A 17,900-nucleotide genomic window follows, 5' to 3' on the forward strand; every position below is an offset into this window, starting at 1 on the left:
AGGGCTCAGCCCAGGACCAGGGTCAAGGTCAGGGCTCAGTCCAGGGTCAGGGTCAGGGTCAGGACTAGGATCAGGACCCAGGCTCCGATCAGGACCAGGGTCAGGGCCCAGGGCCCTGTCACTGAGTAGTGGTCCACAGCAGCTGATGGAGAACAGCTGCGAGAAGAGAGCGAGTGTGGGAAGGGGCGGAGGATGGGGGCTGCCGGAGGCCCGTGGGCAGGTCTGGCAGCGTGGCGGGGGCGGGGTCAGAGGCGGGGCTGGTCGAGATTCCCCTGACCTGATCCTCAGCCGGGCTGGGCGAGCCGTAACATTCTCTGCAGCTGTTTCCAGTGCTCGAGGCCGGCCCCGTGCGGAAGAGAGTGAGCTCCCGGGCGGAGGAACAGACGGACAGGCAGGCGGACCGACAGACGGGCGGACAGCCGGACCCGCCTCCTCGAACGCCCGGCCCGGTCGTTGCCCGGTAAGTGACCCCCCCCCACACCCCACCCCTGGACCCCGCCCCCCGCCGAAATGTGGCTCGGCACCGCCAGGGTTCAGCGCACCCACAGCGCCGGGCGGAGCCCCAGGCGTCCGGAGCTGGACCGCGACCCTCCTGGAGGGGCCGGCCTGAGCTGCACCAGGCACCTAGCGCCTAGGGGAACCTAGGACCGGGGCCAGAGGCGGGGCCGCTCTGCGAGGGTCACGGACGCAGGGGTGGGGGAATCCAGGCTTCCGTCCTCAGGAAACCCCCTTTCTAAGAAGGATATGCTTCACCCAGCGTATCAGAGCCTAGAGGCAGATGGGCTGGTGGAGAGAGGCCGGGGGTTGGAGGCAGACGCCCTGGACTCTAGTCTTAGCTCTGACAGTTTCTTCTTCTGGAGAATGGGCACGATTATAGCCCCTACCAACCAGGGCGTCAGTGAGCGCCTCTCTGTTAATATGAGTCCTTGCAGCCCTGAATCGTGAGAGCAGTGTGGACTTGTATTAACCCTCCCACCAGGAGCCTCTTAAGCCCCTGGCTGTGTCTCAGTCGTTCCCTCTATAAAATGGACTGTTTGGGGGGAGGTAGATGGGACAATACCTGAGGCCTGTGCCTCTCCAGGGCAGCCCCACTCTGAGTGACTTCATATGGGCTGGTCTGGGCAGGGCAGGGCAGGGCAGGGCAGCCTTCCTGGAGGAGGTGCGTTTGAGGCAGAGCTTTGGAAGAAGCTGCAGTCAATTGGCTGTTTTTACCAGGAAGGACACTGACACCCAGAGAAAGGAAGGGACTTAGCCCAAGTCCTAAGGGAGTTAGTGGCACCTAGAGATTCCCAAGGCAGTGGCCTTCCTCCCCCACCCTCCATGTCTGAACTGCCTAAGTGACTGAGACCCAGAAGTAAGGTAGGACATGCTGCCCTGATGCACAGGGAGGCCTAGAGCTGGGGAAGTAGGAGCAGAGGGGAGTCAAGATGAGGCCTAGGTGCCTCATAGGTCAATTTCATCCAGTCTTTTGAGGCAGGCTGGCCTCATGGTTCCCCTTTTCCTAAAGGGGAAAACTGAAGTTCAAACTGTTGGGTAACTTCTCTGGGGTCCCAGGAAACCCCCAGGCCCTGACCTGGCTCTGCATAATAAATATTAGATCTGGAGGGACCCTAAGATATACCAGGGAGTCTGTTACATTTGAGGAAACTGAGGCAAAGCAAGACCAGGGCCTTGCCCTGGTCCACATGTCCAGGTGTCCTATCTCAAAGGTCTGTTTTTCCCCTCAAAAGAGGCCCTGAAAGGCCTCTAGAGGAAATCAGAGGCCCAGCAGCCAGTGCTTAGAGGAGAAGCTGGGCTAGTTCAGGGTTGGCAGTGAGGTGTGAATATATGGAGGTGAGGAGAGGACAGGGGCCTCTCTGGAACCCTCCTGAGCTGAGTTCTCCTAGCTGGCCTGGTGGGCATGGTGTGTGGGATTAGCCTTGGCCTGGGAGAGCAGGAGAGTTGCCAAGCAGCCAACTGAGGCTGTCCCAGAGAGGGAGGGGCTGCCTCTAGGGCAGTGAGTGGCCCTTCTCTGGAGGGTTTGAACAGAAGCTGGATGCTCCCTTGTCTTTGGGGGACTTCTTCTTGTGTGGGTTGGACCAGATACTCTTGAGATCGTTGCCAACTCCAATTCTGGGATCCTCTGAATCTAGGGAGGGGCCAGTGGAGGTAGGAAACAAAGTGATTCTTCTCGGTTTGCAAAGAAAGAACTGTCTGCTCTCCCATCTCCCTGAGTTCACACCAAAGCCCAGGGAGGGTCTCACAGCTGGGATCAGCCCTTGTTATTTTCTACATTTTACAAAGGAAGAAACTGAGGCCAAAGGAGAAAAACTACCCCTGCCCCAGACCTCCCAGCAAGGTCCCTCAGTCCACCCGCAGCAAGCACCTGCATGTGAACTGCACTAGGCTCTGGGGATTCAGAGACAAGAATGAGAGCCCAGGCCTTGGGGGAACCTCCCCTTCTCTGTTTGGTGCCCAAGCAAAGGCCATTGGATCGCAGGAGCATCATATTTTAGGCTGAAAGCTGCTAGCTCCCCACCCCCCAAGAAAACTAGCCCCTGTCCTGGGGAGGGGCTCACCCCTGGTGCACAGACCTGGCCTGCAGAGGCACTGAAGTGGAATCTTCCCCCCCTCCCCTTCTGGAAGAAGCCCAGAGAGGCTAACGATTTACCCCCAAAGGGTGGAGCAGGAGGGAGGGAGGGAGGAGTGCTGCCCCTGGCCAGCCTCTCACCTGAGCCCTGTCTCTGGTACTAGTCACCTCCAGAAGCCCACCCTGAACCAGGAGTCAGGAAAGAGGCCCGCTTCTGACACTAACGGCAGCTTTGCCTCTCAGGGCCTCAGTTCCTTCTACTGTCAAATGAAGACAATTCATCTTCATACTCTCTACCTTCCAGGGGTTTATGGGGAAAATGTCTTATTCACTTCAAGGCCTCAGAGAAATGGGCAGGCAGGCTCCCAACTACTGCTCTTGCTGCCTCTTCCCTCCTCAAGCTAGAAAGTTTGCCCCATTCATCCTCCTGCCCCCCTCAGCATGGCCCCAGATACGGCCTTGTCCAAATGAACCCAAATGTCCAAATGGCCCTGTGTCCGAAGACCTAGGAAAAAAGAGGCAGCCAGGCATAACTCCATGTGGTCATACCAGAGCCAACTTCAGTCCTTCCCGATGAGGTTGATATGCAGTCCCTCTGCTTGGGTTAGGAAAGCAGCTTCTCTTTTTGGAGGCCCCTGAGGGCTCACCTCTCTGGGACCTCTTTTCCCTGCCCCCCACAAGGGTCAGTCTCTGGTGCTTCATTAGGGGTCTTTTCCTGACTCTCTCCAAGGGCTCCCTGGGTTAGGGAAGACAGAGCTGACTTATGCTGGCCCCGAGTTAAAAGAGAATCAGAAATTGCCCAGGAAGAAGGCAAAGGTGGGCTTGGGTTGAGTCTCCCTCATGGATTTGTCTCCCTGGGGCTCCCCCCTTCCTGGGAGGGAAACAGAAGGGGAGAAAGGAGGGCTTCAGGGTTGTATCTTAAATAGCAGCTCTGCTTGGGAGGAAGGGGTCTGTGTGTGTGTATGGCATATGTGTGTGAATGTATGTGTGTTGCATGTGTATGTATTGTGTATGTGTGTATGTATCATGCATGTGTGTGTGTTGTGTGTATATGTGTGTGAGTGTGTATGTCTGTATGTGTCTATATGTGTCTGTGTGTGAGTGTGTGTATATGTATTGTATATATCATGTGTCTCTGTGTGTATATGTGTGTGTGTGAGAGTGTGTGTGTGAGACAGACAGAGGCGGACTCAGTGCAGCAGAATGGCCAAATGAGCTGACTTCAAGCCCAGCCCCAGCTATCCCTGGTCATTCTCCTCAGAAAAGTAAGAATGATTGTTCTAACTCAGAAAGTGCTTTGTCAGCATTGCTGAAGGTCTCTGTGTTTCAAGGAAGGACGCCAGTCTATCAGTGAGATGACCCTGAGTATTTAATCTTTGTGTGTTCTCAGAAGAAGGGGCCAGATGAGGCCATTTCCAAGGGCACTTTCAGCTCTGAGGTATAAGAGGAAGCCACCAGTGGATAAGACACCCCCCCCCCCCAGCCTGAATCACTAGGACCCTGCAGAAAGAAAAAAAAAACCTCACCAGGTTTTTGAGGGCTTGGCTTGCTTAGAGCATAACTGAGGCACCAACTCAGAGAAGGGCTGGGTTATCCCTTGGCAGAGATTGGCCTGAGGGTACCCACACCCCTGCCCCATCCAGCCTAGGAGAACTGTATCTTCTGGGCCCCTCCTCAGAGAGGAGGGAGCAGAGTGAGCAGAGCCCCTGACCAACCCCCATGGTGTCCACGTTGATGGAAGCCAGGAAGGGCTGTGTGAGTCAGACACATCCCTGTCCATCTCCCTGGGCGTCCTCCAGAGAGGAGGCCTCAGAAAGGAGAATAGCCTCTTCAGAAGAACCCGGACCAAACCCCCAAATTTCCAAGAGGAGATCTAAGGAGAAGGAGTGCAGTCCAGGCGTGACCACCAGCCTGTTTGGATACATGGAGGTGCTAGGTGTAGGGTGAAGTCTGGGGATAGCTGGGTGTTTGGCTGGAACGCAGAGTGTGTGGAAGGGAGTCGAGAGAAACAAGGCTGGAAAGTCAGACTGGAGCCCAATTGCGAAGGGCCTTCAGTACCATTTACTTTTCCTGGTCCTCAGTCCCCTCTGACCTGGCCCCCTGGACATCTGCCAACATGTCAACTGCTTTTATCTCTCATTCCACGTCCATCCTCTGCCTTTGAGTTGGAAGGCACAAAACTAGAATGAGGAAAGTATACTCTGGACTGACAGTCAGTCAAGAAGCCTTTATTAAGCACCTGTGCTAAGCACTGGGGATAAAAAAAAGGCAAAAACGACACCCCTTCCCTCAAGGAGCTTATATTCTAATAAGGGAAACAAACAGGTGTCCCAGCTGAAGGAATGGGGATGTTTAATCTGGAAAAGAGGAGACTCAGGGGAGACGTGAGAGATGCCTTCAAGTATCTGGAGATCTGCCAGGGGGAAGAGGGATGAGTGTTGTTCTCCTTGGCCCCAGGGAGATGGACAGGGAAATAAATTACTAGGTGCACAGAAGATCCAGATTGGATAGAAAGTAACTTGCAGTCAAAGATACTAGGAGAAGCCTTTCCTGCTGAAAGTGAGACTTGAGCTGAGTCTTGAAGGAAACTAGAAAGCCTTAGTGAGGCAGGAAAGCATCCCAGGCATGAGGGACAGCCTGTACAAAGGCAAGGAGGTGGGAAATGGAGTGTGATGTTTGAGGAGCAGCAAGAATGCCAGTGTAACTGGATGGTTGAGTACATGGATGGGAGTAATATGTAAGATTAGAAAGGTAGGGAAGAACCAGGTTGTGAAATGCGTTAAAGGTCCTCTGCCCAGAAGACTTCAGTGCTGGAAGACCAGGGATGGTCAAGTCTATAGGAGAATGGGAAATGTCTGACCAACATGGATTGGCTCTGTGTCCTCCCTCTGCCCAAGAATACTGGGGGGGGGGGAGGGGGATGGGAGGGGAACTTCGTAGAGCCATATTTAAAGGGGTCAGCCTTTGATATGTAAAGGAAGTGAACCATCCGGACCCAGAGTCAGCAGATGTGTCTACATAAAGCTTCTGCAGAGTCATCTACTCTCCTACTCCCCCAGCCCCCATGACTAACCGAACACAGGGTTAACACAGTTGACCAAGGCTGGAGGGCAATTTTAGTTTGTGCGAAACCAGGTCCCTTTAGATGAGTATTGAGCCTGTGATCAGTCCCTGCTCGGAGAGTTCACAGGCTAGGAGAGATGGGATACCCCTGCCAGGCTGTCCACCACCACAGAGAGTAATACATGATATGCCAGCCCTTCAAGAGTCGCAGAGAAAGAGCCCTGAAAGTGCTCAGGAATGAATACTGGACAGATTGAATCTGCAAGTGTCAAAAGGGTACAGTGTTAAAGGGGGTAAGAGTGAGGGCATGGTCCATGGCTTATCAGGATTCTGCCTGTGAGTCAGCAGTATGGTATAACAGTCACGAAAGTGAAGGTGATCCCAGACTTTATTAAAGTGGGACAAAGGAGGGGAGAGTCCCTCTGGTCAGACTACAAGGAGAAGCTTGTGTTCAGTTCTAGGCACCACAGATAAGGTGGAGTGTCCAGAGGACGGCCATACCCAGAAGGTGAAGGGCATGAGTCTGCCCCACCTGTTTCACTGTAGTCTCCAGGGTAAGGCCTCCTGAAACAGGTGTCTCAGCTGAAGACACTGGGGATGTTTAATCTGGAAAAGAGGAGACTCAGGGGAGACGTGAGAGATGCCTTCAAGTATCTGGAGATCTGCCAGGGGGAAGAGGGATGAGTGTTGTTCTCCTTGGCCACAGAGCCAGACCCAGAAACAAAGGGACAGCCAGGAAAAACTTTCCCACAATGAGAGCTCTCTCCAAAGGGCTGGAGAGATGGTGAGGTCCCTCTGCTCTGGGGTCTTCAAGCAGACGCTGAATGTCTTGTTGGGGATGTGATGTCAGGGATTCTGGGATTAGGCCATTCCTTCTAGAAGGTCTCTTGAGGCTGTACCCCATGGTGTCCTTCAGTTCTGGGTATAAGCAGATCCCTCCCTGCCTGGCCCGCCAGCAGCATCCTTGGCAGGGATGGGTGATGCCTGATTTCTCTTCTTGTTCCCCAGAATGGAGCAGGGCTTGGCCATATATTGGCCGAATTATTCTTCCTGGGTGAGGAAGCCCATCCTTCCCCGCCCCACAGCTTACTTAGTCCTTCCCCTCTGTGGCTGCTCCTGTCATCCTCCGAGAGGGCCCCTCCTCTTTCCCTCCCCACCTCCCCAGCCTGCAGCCCACACATCCTGCTGGTCTCTTTCCTCTGTCAGCTAGAAAAACCGGAAAGAGTTTTTGGGCAGAAACTTCCCTCCCCCATGCCCTGGGAATCCCCGGGGCCGGAAGGACAATGGGATATCCAGGAGGAAGTGTCCGACTGCCAACCAACACAAAGCACAGGGCAGCTGTGGTCACCAAGGCCATCATATCCAGCCCCCTGTCTCAGGACTGAAAGTTCTTGTGCTCTAGGTGCCCAGCCTCTCTGCAGAGCAGTGCCAGCATTGGCAGGAGTCTGCATCAAGGGTGGCTGGCATGGGCCTGGTCTTTGGCCCTCATATAGCATAGGGAAACTGGAGAAGGGTCTCCAGTGAAGCTAGCCTAGCCCCTTCCTCATGGAGCTCAGCTTCTAGCAGGGTCTGCCTGGCCTCTATGCAGATGACATGCAAGGCTTCAGTGAAGGCTCGGGAAGCTGCTGGGAGAGGTTTGAGTGGGGCAAGCTATGACTGCTTAATAAATGTCAATGGATTCTATCAGGAAAGCTTCCTGTACGAGGTGGGGGTTGGACTTGGAAGGATAGGTAGGATTTTAGTATTGGGGGGGGGGGAGTGGAGGAAGGCAGCCGTCCCAGGTTTCAGGAACAGCATGAAAGAAGGCATCAGATCCAGACATGGTCAGGACCTTAAGGACCATCATTCCCAAACCCCTCATTTTACAGATGAGGAAACTGAAGCTCAGCCAGGTTATGAAGTCTGCCTAGGGTCACACAGTAAGCATCTCAAGTGACATGCAGGGTGTCCGAGGGGAGGGGGCTAGCCTCTCATAGCACCCTCTCTTTCTTATAGACCCAAGCCACTTCAAGCTCCCAGCCATGGCTTTGTGCCTGAAACAGGTGTTCAACAAGGACAAGACATTCCGGCCTCGGAAGCGCTTTGAGCCGGGCACTGAACGCTTTGAGCTCTACAAGAAGGCGCAGGCCTCACTGAAGTCGGGCCTGGACCTGCGGGCCGTGGTGCGGCTGCCGCCAGGGGAGAGCATCAACGACTGGCTGGCTGTGCACGTGGTGGACTTCTTCAATCGCATCAACCTCATCTATGGCACGATGGGTGAGTGCTGCACGGAGGCCAGCTGCCCCGTGATGTCGGGCGGCCCGCGCTATGAGTACCGCTGGCAGGATGAGCAACAGTACCGGCGGCCCGCCAAGCTGCCCGCCCCCCGCTACATGGCGCTGCTCATGGACTGGATCGAGGGGCTCATCAACAATGAGGACGTCTTCCCCACCCAAGTGGGTGAGTGCCCTGGCCAGTGTGGGAGGGAGGCAAAGACTGGGACATCAGGAAGCCCTGTGGAGGGGGAAGAGGACAGACACAGCCCTGCTGTGGGGAGCCCCTGGGCTGAGGGGGCAGCTCTGGGCCTCTAGGGAGCTCCTGAAGGGCAGGGCTGTGACCTCTCCACCCGATGATAGTCCCTGACTGAAGGCTTAGCCCTGGAGGGGGGGCACTGGAGCTCCTGGGAGGAAAGAACACAGTGATGACGTCCTCCTCCTCCTTGGAGACTCAACTTATCTCCTCTGTCCAGAAGCTGGCTTTCTGACTTTAGGCTGAGTATCTCCAACCCACCCACTTGCTGAGGTATCCCTGACCTTGGTCTGGTGGGGGTGGGGAGGAAGGGGATCAGCTAAAGGAAGATAGCACGGGCATAACAGCTTGTGGGGCCTCAACCCTGTTCCCCACCCAGCCCAGCTTCCTCTCTGGGGAGTAGGATCTTCCTGTGGCCTGTGGACGCAGGCAGTGTTCTCACTCTATGGCATGAGCCATATTTTTCAATGCTTTCCCCCAGTACCTGGCCTTCATATTGGTTGGCAAGGTCATTGGACTGGGTTGGGTCTTCCCAGTAAGAGCTCCCTAACACCAAAAGTGTTTCATCAGACACTGAGGGTCCTACCTTGAGAAGGAAGCGGGGCTAGGACTCAGGGGTGGGAAGCCTGCAGCCTTGAGATCCTCAAGTGCAGCCCTTTGACTGAGTCCAAGTTTTATAGAACAAATCCTTTTATTAAGGGAATTTGTTCTGTGATGTTTGGATTCAGTCAAAGGGCTGCACTTGAGGACCTAGAGGGCCACATGTGGCTTCGGGCAAGTGTCTCTACTCATCCCCTCAAGAAGTGACCCTCCCTTATCAGGGCTGGAGAAGGCACCGGGGAGGGAGAGCTTAGGGTCTCAAGTAGAACCCAAGAAAGTCTGGAAATGGCTGAGGCCAGAGAGGAGTGGGGCCATGCTGTTAAAGGGACAAGGAGAAACTGGCCTAGAAAACCAAAGGTTAAGTGCAGAGAGGCAGTCAGTGGTGGGAAGAATGCTGGATGTGGTCGGAGGACATGGGTTCAAATTCTGCCTTTGCTAGTCACTGCCTTGTAACCTTAGTCAAGCAGCTTCCCTTATCACCTTATTATCTCTAAGGTGACCTCTTAGAGGCCTCCAAGGTGCTTTGCAGCCCTAGCTCTCTGAGCCTGGGAAAGAGCCATAGCTTCCTGGGGCAATCACAACTCCTGACAGTGTGGCAGGGGGCAGAGGGCCAGGAGGTCCGGGATCAACTCTTTGCCTGGGTCAGGCCTTCTTTGGAAGACTAGGTTCATTTCTGGGCCCTACAGTTTTCAGATGGACATTGATCAGTCGCCTGAATGGGGAATAGCTTTGGGCCCCCATGTCTCAGAAGGATCTGTTGAGGGAAGTGGGGGTGTTTAACGTGGAGGAGAGAAGGCTCAGGAAGACATGAGAGCTGTCTTAGGTATTTGAAGAGCTATAGTATGGAGGAAGGATCAGCCTTGTTCTGCTTGGTCCATCAGTTCAGAACTAGGAACAGTGGAAGGAGGGGGGGGATGTTGCAAAGATGACAATTTAGTCTGGATGTCAGGAAGAACTTACTAAAGTGGATTGGGCTATCTCAGGAACACACTAAAGTGGATTGGGCTATCTCAGGAACTTATTAATGTGAATTGGACTCTCTCAGGAGGCAGTGAGCTCCCCATCTTTGGAGGAAGACATGCTATTTTTCCCTCTGGTGAACTGGAGGTCTTTAAGCAGAGACTGGAAACTCCTTGTCTTATAGTGGAGATTTCTTCCTGGATGTGTCCCTTCCACTTCTCAGATTCCATGATTCTCAGACAACAGGCCTGCTCCATGTCTGAGGCTTGACTCAAAGTCTCTCTAGCTTGGGAGGGTCTACCAGAAGTTCTGTATCACTGGCAAAGCCTTCAAGAGCCACCTCCCATCCCCACCAGAGAAGAAGCACCTATGGGTCAGTAAATTACAGATTGAAGGTCTTTAAGCAGAGGCTGGACATGGCCCCAGGACTCTGCGGAGTTCAGTGTCCTACATGTCTAGTGTCTAGGTTACATGATTTCCCTTACCTGGGAATACAAGTCACTGGGGAGAGCAGACTCCATGATGGCTAGGTTCCAAATACAGGTGGAGATGGTCTTTCTTCTGGCCTCTGGGAACTGAACTGATCCCTCCTTCTCTTGGCCATTCCCAAGCCAGATAATCTTTGGGCCCTTGGTGTAGCTTTCTTGCTTCCCTTGCTGTCTTGGTCCCACCCTTTGAGCCAATCATGGGCCTCAGTCAGTCACTCTGACCCTGACCTTTTCCATATACATACTCCATTCCATATCACACCCATAAGATAACATTGTTCTCCAGAAAAACATGGGTGTAACTGCTTCTAAGTAAGATGACAGAACCCTAGAGTCCCCAGTTGGAAAGACCCTTTGAAGTCATCCAGTTCCAATGTAAAACCCTATCAACAGCATCTCCAACAGGTAGGTGACCACCTAGCCTCTATTTGCCTATCTCCCATGACAGGGAGCTCACTACTTAAGAAGGCTGCCTCAGGAGTGTTAGAGAGTCCTTCTTACTATCAAGCAGAAATCTTAGCCCTGCTTGGGTCATGATTTGGCATCAGGAATAAAGGGAGAAAGTCTGCCTGTTCAATTCAACAACCCCTTATTAAGACATATGGTGTCTGCAATACAAAGAGACCTGTGCTTGGGGATGGATGAAGAAATACAGCTTTGGTCTCTTCTGGGCCCTGACCTTATGGCACTGTCAGTCTCATGAGGGGATGCACTCAGGCCACAGTACTCATGACATTCCCTGACTCAAGAGGGACAAAGCCAGCATGACATGAGATCTAATGGGAAAGATGCTGGAAGCCTGGGGAGCCCAGGGAGGGGGCATCCTGGGATCAGTGGCAGTGGACCGAGATCGTGAAGGACCCGGAGGAAGCCAAGCCAACAGGAAGGTGTAAGCTCCTCAAAGGCAGAAACTGCATCATTTTGGCTGCTCTGTGCCTGGCATGTCGAAGGCACTCAATAAATGTTGATTGCATTGAAGCAAATGAAACTGGTAAAGACAGAAAAGGACCATAAGGAGCTCATTACCTTGGCATAGGCCCAGAGGCAGGATTGACGATGGGTCAGGGCACCTTCCTCTCACTGTCATCCCACTTAACTGGTGCTTAGTGTGTGTGCAGGAGGGTGATGGAATGAGGCAGGGTGCTGCCAGATCACAGAGAGCCTTGAATGCCAGGGAGAAAAACGAGTCTAAACATGAAGTAGTGGGCAGAAGGGAGATGGTGATGGTGTTTAGAGAGGAGAAGAGACCACATGCATGTGTGATGAAGGTGATTCTGGTAGGGATGGGGAACTCAAGGCCCTTCCCTATTGTGATTGCCTTTCCCTGGCCACACTCCGGCCTATCAGGGTCTTTCCCAGAATGCAAGGCCAAGAGTTGAACAACACGAGCCCCCATTTGTGGCCAGGCCAGGGCAGGGGACAGAGGGATTCCACATCCTTAACGTTGTTCAGTCCTGTCCAACGCTCCATGACCCCATTTGGGTCTTTCTTGGCAGAGATACTGGAGTGTTTGCCATTTCCTTCTCCAGCTCATTATACAGATGAGGAGACTCAGGCAAACAGGGTGAAGTGACTTGCCCAGGGTCACACAGCCTGTAAGTGTCTGAGGCCGGATTTGAACTCAGGAAGACATCATCCTGATTCCAGCCCTGGTGCTCTACCGGCTGCCTCCCTGTCGCTGGCTGTCTAAACACAGCCTGGGATCCTACCAGCTTTTTTGGCTGAACTGTATCACGCTATTGACTGACAAGGAGCTTGGAGCCCACTGTAGCCCCCACATCTGTTTCAGACAAATTGCACCCTCACCATGCCTCCCCCATCTTATACTTAAAAAGCTGATTTCCTTAAAATCCAAATGTAAGATTTTACATTTTCCTTCATCAAACTTCAACATGTAAGACAGGCCAGCATCGTGGACAAAGGGCCGGCCTTCACATCAGGAAGACCTGGGTTGACATCCAGTCTTTACTCAACCTGGACAAGTCACTTATTCTCCCAATGCCCCAGAAAGCTCTCTGAGACCCAGGAGTTACAAAGGAAGTGCCCAGAACAGCTCATTCCCTGTCTCCTCAAACCCCCCTCTTCTGAACTTCCCAGTTACCGTGAGAGCTCTGCCATCTTCCCAGTCACTATCTTTGGCCCCTCACTCAAGTTTACCCCATATATTGATTTAATCCTGCACGAAGCTTGGAATATCTTCCTGCACCGTGTCCCTTCCCTCTTCGGACACTGCCCCACTCTGGTGCAGGCCCCCTCCCCACATCACACCTGGACTATGGTAGTCGCTGCTGGTGGGTCTGCCTGCCTCGAGGCTCTTTCCACTCAGCCACTGACCCTGTTAGGTCCCCCACCCCCTCACTAGACTCCAGTGGCCTCCCATAAGCTCCATGCTCAGATAGAATGTCCTGTGTGTTTTGTCATTGAAAGCCTTTCACAGCCTGGCTTCTCTTCACCCACCCCTCCAGGCTTCCCTCTGTGCCATGGAGCCACAAAACTTCCACAAGTTTGGGTTCAGTCAAAGGGCCACTCTTGAGAGAGGGCCATGTGTGGCCTCCAGGCCACAGGTTCCCCACCCCTGACCTAAGTTATTCCTTCTCCTTCAATCTCTGCTCTTAGAATAAAACTACAGGCAGGATCCCAGGGGCAGGGAGTGGTGGGCTGGGCCAGAGGCTCAGAGTGAGGCATCAATGGGAGGTGGATTTCTTCCTCTTCTTTCTTCAGAATGGGGCAGAGAACCCCGGTATTTTGGCTCTTCTGCAGGGAAATGAGCTTGGAAATGGGGGCTGGGGTGCATATGAGGTGACCATAGTACAGGGGTCCCAATGTCCAAGGGCCTGAATATCCCAGGATCCAGATATCCAAGGGCCCTTATGTCCTGGGGTCCTGGATATCTAGGGGTCCAGAGGGCCCTGTGTATGGGATCCTGACGTTCTGGGGTCTTAATGTCTAGGGTTCTGGACATCCAGGGGTCCAGATGTCTAGGAGCGCAGATATCTTGGGGTCTGGATTCCAGGGGTCTAGATTCTGAATCAGTTCTTTCTCACTTACCTGCAGGGGTCCCTTTCCCCAAGAACTTCCAGCAAGTGTGCACCAAGATCCTGACCCGCCTTTTCCGTGTCTTTGTTCATGTCTACATCCACCATTTTGATGGCATCATTGCCATGGGTGCCGAGGCCCATGTCAACACCTGCTACAAGCACTTCTACTACTTTATCCAGGAGTTCAGCCTAGTGGACCACCGGGAGCTCGAGCCACTGGTAAGACAGGCCTCAGGCTTCCCCCCACACTTCCAGGCCCCCCTGCCTCCTTGCCCATCATGCCTGTTTCTCCAGGGCCTCAAAGCTTACAAACTACTCCCCACCCCCTAACGTCCATGATTTTTTTTTTTTTTTGCTTTTTTGAAGGGGGGAAGGTAGGGCAATTGGGGTTAAATGACTTGCTCAAGATCACTCGGCTAGTTTTTGTGTTCAGTGTCTGAGGCCGCATTTGAACTCAGGTCCTCCTGACTCCAGGGCTGGTGCTCTATTCACTGCGCCACCTAGCCGCCCCATCCTAAAGTCCATTATTAGTCCCATTTCATGGAGGAGAAAACTGAGGGTGCAAGAGCCCAGGATCACAGAGCTAGTGAATGTCCAAGCCAGACTTTGAACCCTTCAAAATTCTCCTGTCTTCAGGCCCACTGCCTCAACTGCCTCTGTAGGCTTCATGTTTTCATATCTAATGCAGGAAGCATCGTCCAGCCTGGGGGAGACTGCTCGCCCTCCTGTGGACACTCTGTTGTCCTCTACCCATCAGGGGCAGTGCCAGCCTCCTCTCCAGACCTGTCCACGTTCTTATGTCTTTGGCCATTCTGTTTGGTGCTTAATGGTTTTAGGGGTAGTTCGCTGTAAGAAAGCCTCATGTATAAAATTCTGATGGTGCCAACTAGATAAATGGAGAGGCAGAGATCATTCTCGTTATATAGGAACCCTTCCCATTACCATTGCATTGCCATGAAGCCCTGAGAACTCACTGAGTACCAGATCACAGCCTTCTCAAGGGAGGAATGTACTGGGGGGGGGGGGGGGGGGGAAACAGGCCTTGAGGCCTAGGGCCTTCTGGATCCTCAGTCCTGACTTTCTTTGTCCATGCTTTTGACATTCCAGAGAGAGATGACAGAGAGGATCTGTCATTGAGCCCCCAACTGCCTGGGAGAAGATGCTGACCTTTGGCCTGGAGCTTCAGGACCTTGGTGGGGAAAAGGCAACTGCCCCCATGACTGTGGCCATAGAGAGACCCATGACACTCTCTGCCTCTGGCACCCCTCCCCAAGACCCTCCAAATACCCCTTTTCATTTTCCTGAGTCTGCCCACCCTCTCTCCTGCTGGAAGTGGGTCAGGAAGGACCAGGAAGAAAGACAGAAAGAGAAGGACACACTTCAGAAACTGCCAGGAGGGAGGGCCTCACGAATCTGAAATTTCCTTTAAGAGCCTTCCCCCATCCTCATGCCATTCTGGACAAGGACTCTAAGCAGCTCCCAGCAGGTAGCTGGTATAGGGGTATAATTAACCCAAAGTCTTGGACAGAGTAGGGGCCAGAGCCAGGAGGGCCCAAAGTGTGACCCTGTGAGATCGCCTGCCTCCAGGGGCTGTCAGTGAGATCAAGAAGCATTTACTAAGTGTTTTCTGTATCCCAGGCACTGAGCTGAGGGCTGAGTGTATGTGTCTGGCTGACTAGCCCTTGTGCTTAGATCTCTGTGTAGGTGTGACTCCTTTCCTCTGTGTCTGTGTGTGTGTGTGTGTGTGTGTGTAGGTGTAGTTGTGTTTTCCTGTGTGACTCCCTGACTTCATGCCTCTGAGCTAAGGGCCTTGTGCATATGGGGCAATAGTGAGCAATGTTTTACAGTTTGGGGGGAGGGGAGGGTATCCTTGCCACCATTCCTCCCCCAGGGGGGACCCTGTAGAACCAAGCACTTAAAGGAGGCTCAGTGAGCAGTTAGGACCCTGGTCGTGACTGTCCAGAAGGCCCCCTACCCCACTCCGGTTCCCAGCTTGAGGCTCTCTGGGAAAGGACACCTCATCCATCCTCAGCATGACTGTGTTGGGAGGGAGGGGGCTGTGTGGAAGGGCCCTGCTGCTCTCAAAAGTCCCCTGTCCCTCCCCACCTCAAGAAGTCATTTTCAGGGGGTTGACCAAGCAGGCCTTGCTTGCATGGAGCCAAGATCTTCCATGCTATGGCTTGAGATGCTGCTTCTTTGGTCTTTAGCATGGATGGAAGCCATCCCCTGAGAAGCCCTTACAAAGACAACTTTGGCCAAAGCCACTCTGGGCTCATGAGGCTACTCTTAGGCTGTCAGATGCCACCGAATAAGCTATTTGGATTGAAGAGACCATTCCTGGATTCTTCCCCAAAACTAGAGCAGACCCGGCCCTTTGGCCAAACCCTTCAGGCAAAGCCACTTTTCAGGATTCTTCACTGCTTGAAGCTAAAGGGTTACCAGTTAGAGAAACATAGAGGAGTGTGTGTATCCAAGCCAGAGTCGTTCTCTCACTCTGTGCATTCATGCACACTCATCCTTCACACACTCACTGAAGATCCAGTGGGGTTGAAGATGGAGAAAGAATGAGCAGGAGAGATGGGAGGCCCACTGGGGATGCCTGCTGGGTTCTCCCCTTGCCTTCCCATTCACCACCCTAATTAGATGCCACTGAGTCCTGCCCACTTATTCGGCCAATTATTGATGAACCTTCACCCCCTCCCAACTCGGAGCCAGGCCTAGCCAGGGGGTAGATGTGAGACTCAGCAGAGCTAGTCCCTGCCCTCAGGGAGCTTCTGGTCTTCCCTTCTCACAATGCAGGATCTCAGCAGACCCTTTGCCTCCCCACTTGTAAACCCTGATGGAAGCTTTGCTGGGACCAGAGCCAACTTAGACTAAATTAAGAGGGTGAGGGAAGACCCCCATCCCCTGAGACCTGAGCCTAATTAATTCTTGCCATTCCCAGGGACTATTCACTCTGATGATGTGAAAGGAAGCAGACTGGGGGGAGGGGGTATGGTCTGAGCCTAGAGGGGATTCCAGGAAGCCTTAGCTTCTGCCCCCCCCCACCCCCACCCCTCTGCCCAATCAGAGTGATTGGAATCACCCTTTGCTGGGGTCACATAGGGAAGGGGTAACTTTTTTTCTTAAGTGAAGGGAAAGAGTGTATTGTTTTTATTTTAAACAAAGAAAAATAAAGAAGAAATACAGTCTCAGTCTCTGCGTTGGGCCAGATGGGCTCCTTTGATGTCCTAAGGCTTAAAAAGCAAGGCTTACCACACCCCTATGGGGGAAGTGCTTTGGTCTGAGATCCAAGGGCCGACCTAGGGTGGGGCTGGTATGGCTCTGAGCTCTGGGTGGGAGGGCTCAGCCTGAGGCTGGGGGTGTCCTGGAACTCTGAGCATGGGGGGGGGAGCTTCCACAGGTGTGGAGAAGTAGGAACATGGGGGGGGGCTCCCCTAGAAGTGAGGGAGGGAGGTTGACCCTTGGAAAGACTTCTGTACTCTGCATGGGGGGAATTTAGAAGGGAAAACTAAGAATCCTGGTTTGCCGCCCCCCTCCCCCCAAGACGGGTCCAAGCCAGGCTCCAGACCTTGCCTTCTTTCCTCTCAGACTCAAAACTGATCCTTCCTGATCCCTAGACTAGGGGACACAGAAAGAAAACCTTATGAGCCCGGGAATGATGTGCCCATGTTTTCTCTGGGCTAAGGCCAGGCTCCCAGTCTTCAGGCCAGACCCTAGTACCTAGAATTACTTCTGGGAGCTTCAATGAAGCCCAGGCCACAGAATCTCCAGACTGGAAGGGAGCGGAGATCTCCTGGACAACATCAAGCCTCCCTTGAAGCACAGATGGGCTGTTCCCTTCTTCACCAGGCAGCTCACTCCTTTGTCTAGGGAAGTTCAGCCTCCTTTCCTCCTCCTCCACCAGCCTTGGGCCCTCGTTCTGCCTTCTGGGGCAGAGCAGAACCCAGAGGAGCCAGCACATACTCTGGAAGACGACCCTCCTGTCCCTCTGAGCCATCCCTTCTGTGGGAGGGGAGGAGGGAGAAACAGACAACACCTGTACCCATATACAAAGTATATATAAAGTGATTTAGAGGGTGAAGGATCTCTGATAGCTGGGGGAGCCAGGAAGGGCTGCCTGTCAGAGGTGGCCCCTGGACTGAGCCTTAAAGGACAGTGGTGTTTGTCACTCATCTAGGGACACTTGGGGCAGGTGGGCTCCCAGGTGGACCTTCCCATCACCCAGAGCTGTGGTGCCTTCATATCACTAACTTGGAAAGGCTACTCTGCTCGCTCCTGTGGATCAGAGCTCCGGGAAATCACACAGCTCATAGAATCAGGGCTCAAAGGCCTGTTAGAGGCAATCAAGCACAACCCACTTATTTTACAGATAAGGAAACTGAGGCCCAGAGAGGCACACAGGTAGTAAGTGTCCCATCTACGGTAACCTGCTGCCTCCTATCTCAAGAGAGATACTCATATCTCTCCAATATGCCCCCTTCTCTTCTCTGACACTGTCACTCCCCCTTGGATCACTGTACTAGCTGCTTGGGGGTCCACCTGCCTCAAGGCTCTCCCCACTCAAGCTGTCAAGGGGGTCTTCCTGAAGTGCAGGTCTGACCATCTTATCCCCCTCCTTCATAAACTCCAGCAGCTTCCTATCACCTCCAGAATCGGCTACAAAATCCCCTG

At 53.3% G+C, this 17,900-nt stretch overlaps 1 protein-coding gene across 4 annotated transcripts; it reads left to right on the forward strand.

Moving 5' to 3' along the window:
- The first annotated feature begins 234 nt into the window (after positions 1-234).
- LOC138165009 (MOB kinase activator 3C) lies at positions 235-16,417 on the forward strand. 4 transcript variants are annotated; one of them, XM_069093061.1, is made up of 4 exons: positions 235-460; positions 7,628-8,071; positions 13,243-13,445; positions 14,334-16,417. In XM_069093061.1, the coding sequence occupies exons 2-4, from the start codon at positions 7,654-7,656 to the stop codon at positions 14,361-14,363; spliced, it is 651 nt and encodes a 216-aa protein (XP_068949162.1). In that variant the 5' UTR covers positions 235-460; positions 7,628-7,653; the 3' UTR covers positions 14,364-16,417. The 4 variants fall into 4 exon arrangements, with proteins under 4 accessions (XP_068949162.1, XP_068949165.1, XP_068949164.1 ...); XM_069093064.1 differs by lacking the exon at positions 235-460 and adding an exon at positions 1,216-1,354; XM_069093063.1 differs by lacking the exon at positions 235-460 and adding an exon at positions 1,218-1,359.
- The last annotated feature ends 1,483 nt before the right edge of the window (positions 16,418-17,900 follow it).

The sequence above is a fragment of the Petaurus breviceps genome, unplaced genomic scaffold (assembly GCF_028583685.1).
Source record: "Petaurus breviceps papuanus isolate PSGF00001 unplaced genomic scaffold, PetGlider_PUasm1.0 207, whole genome shotgun sequence".
Taxonomy (NCBI): domain Eukaryota; kingdom Metazoa; phylum Chordata; class Mammalia; order Diprotodontia; family Petauridae; genus Petaurus; species Petaurus breviceps.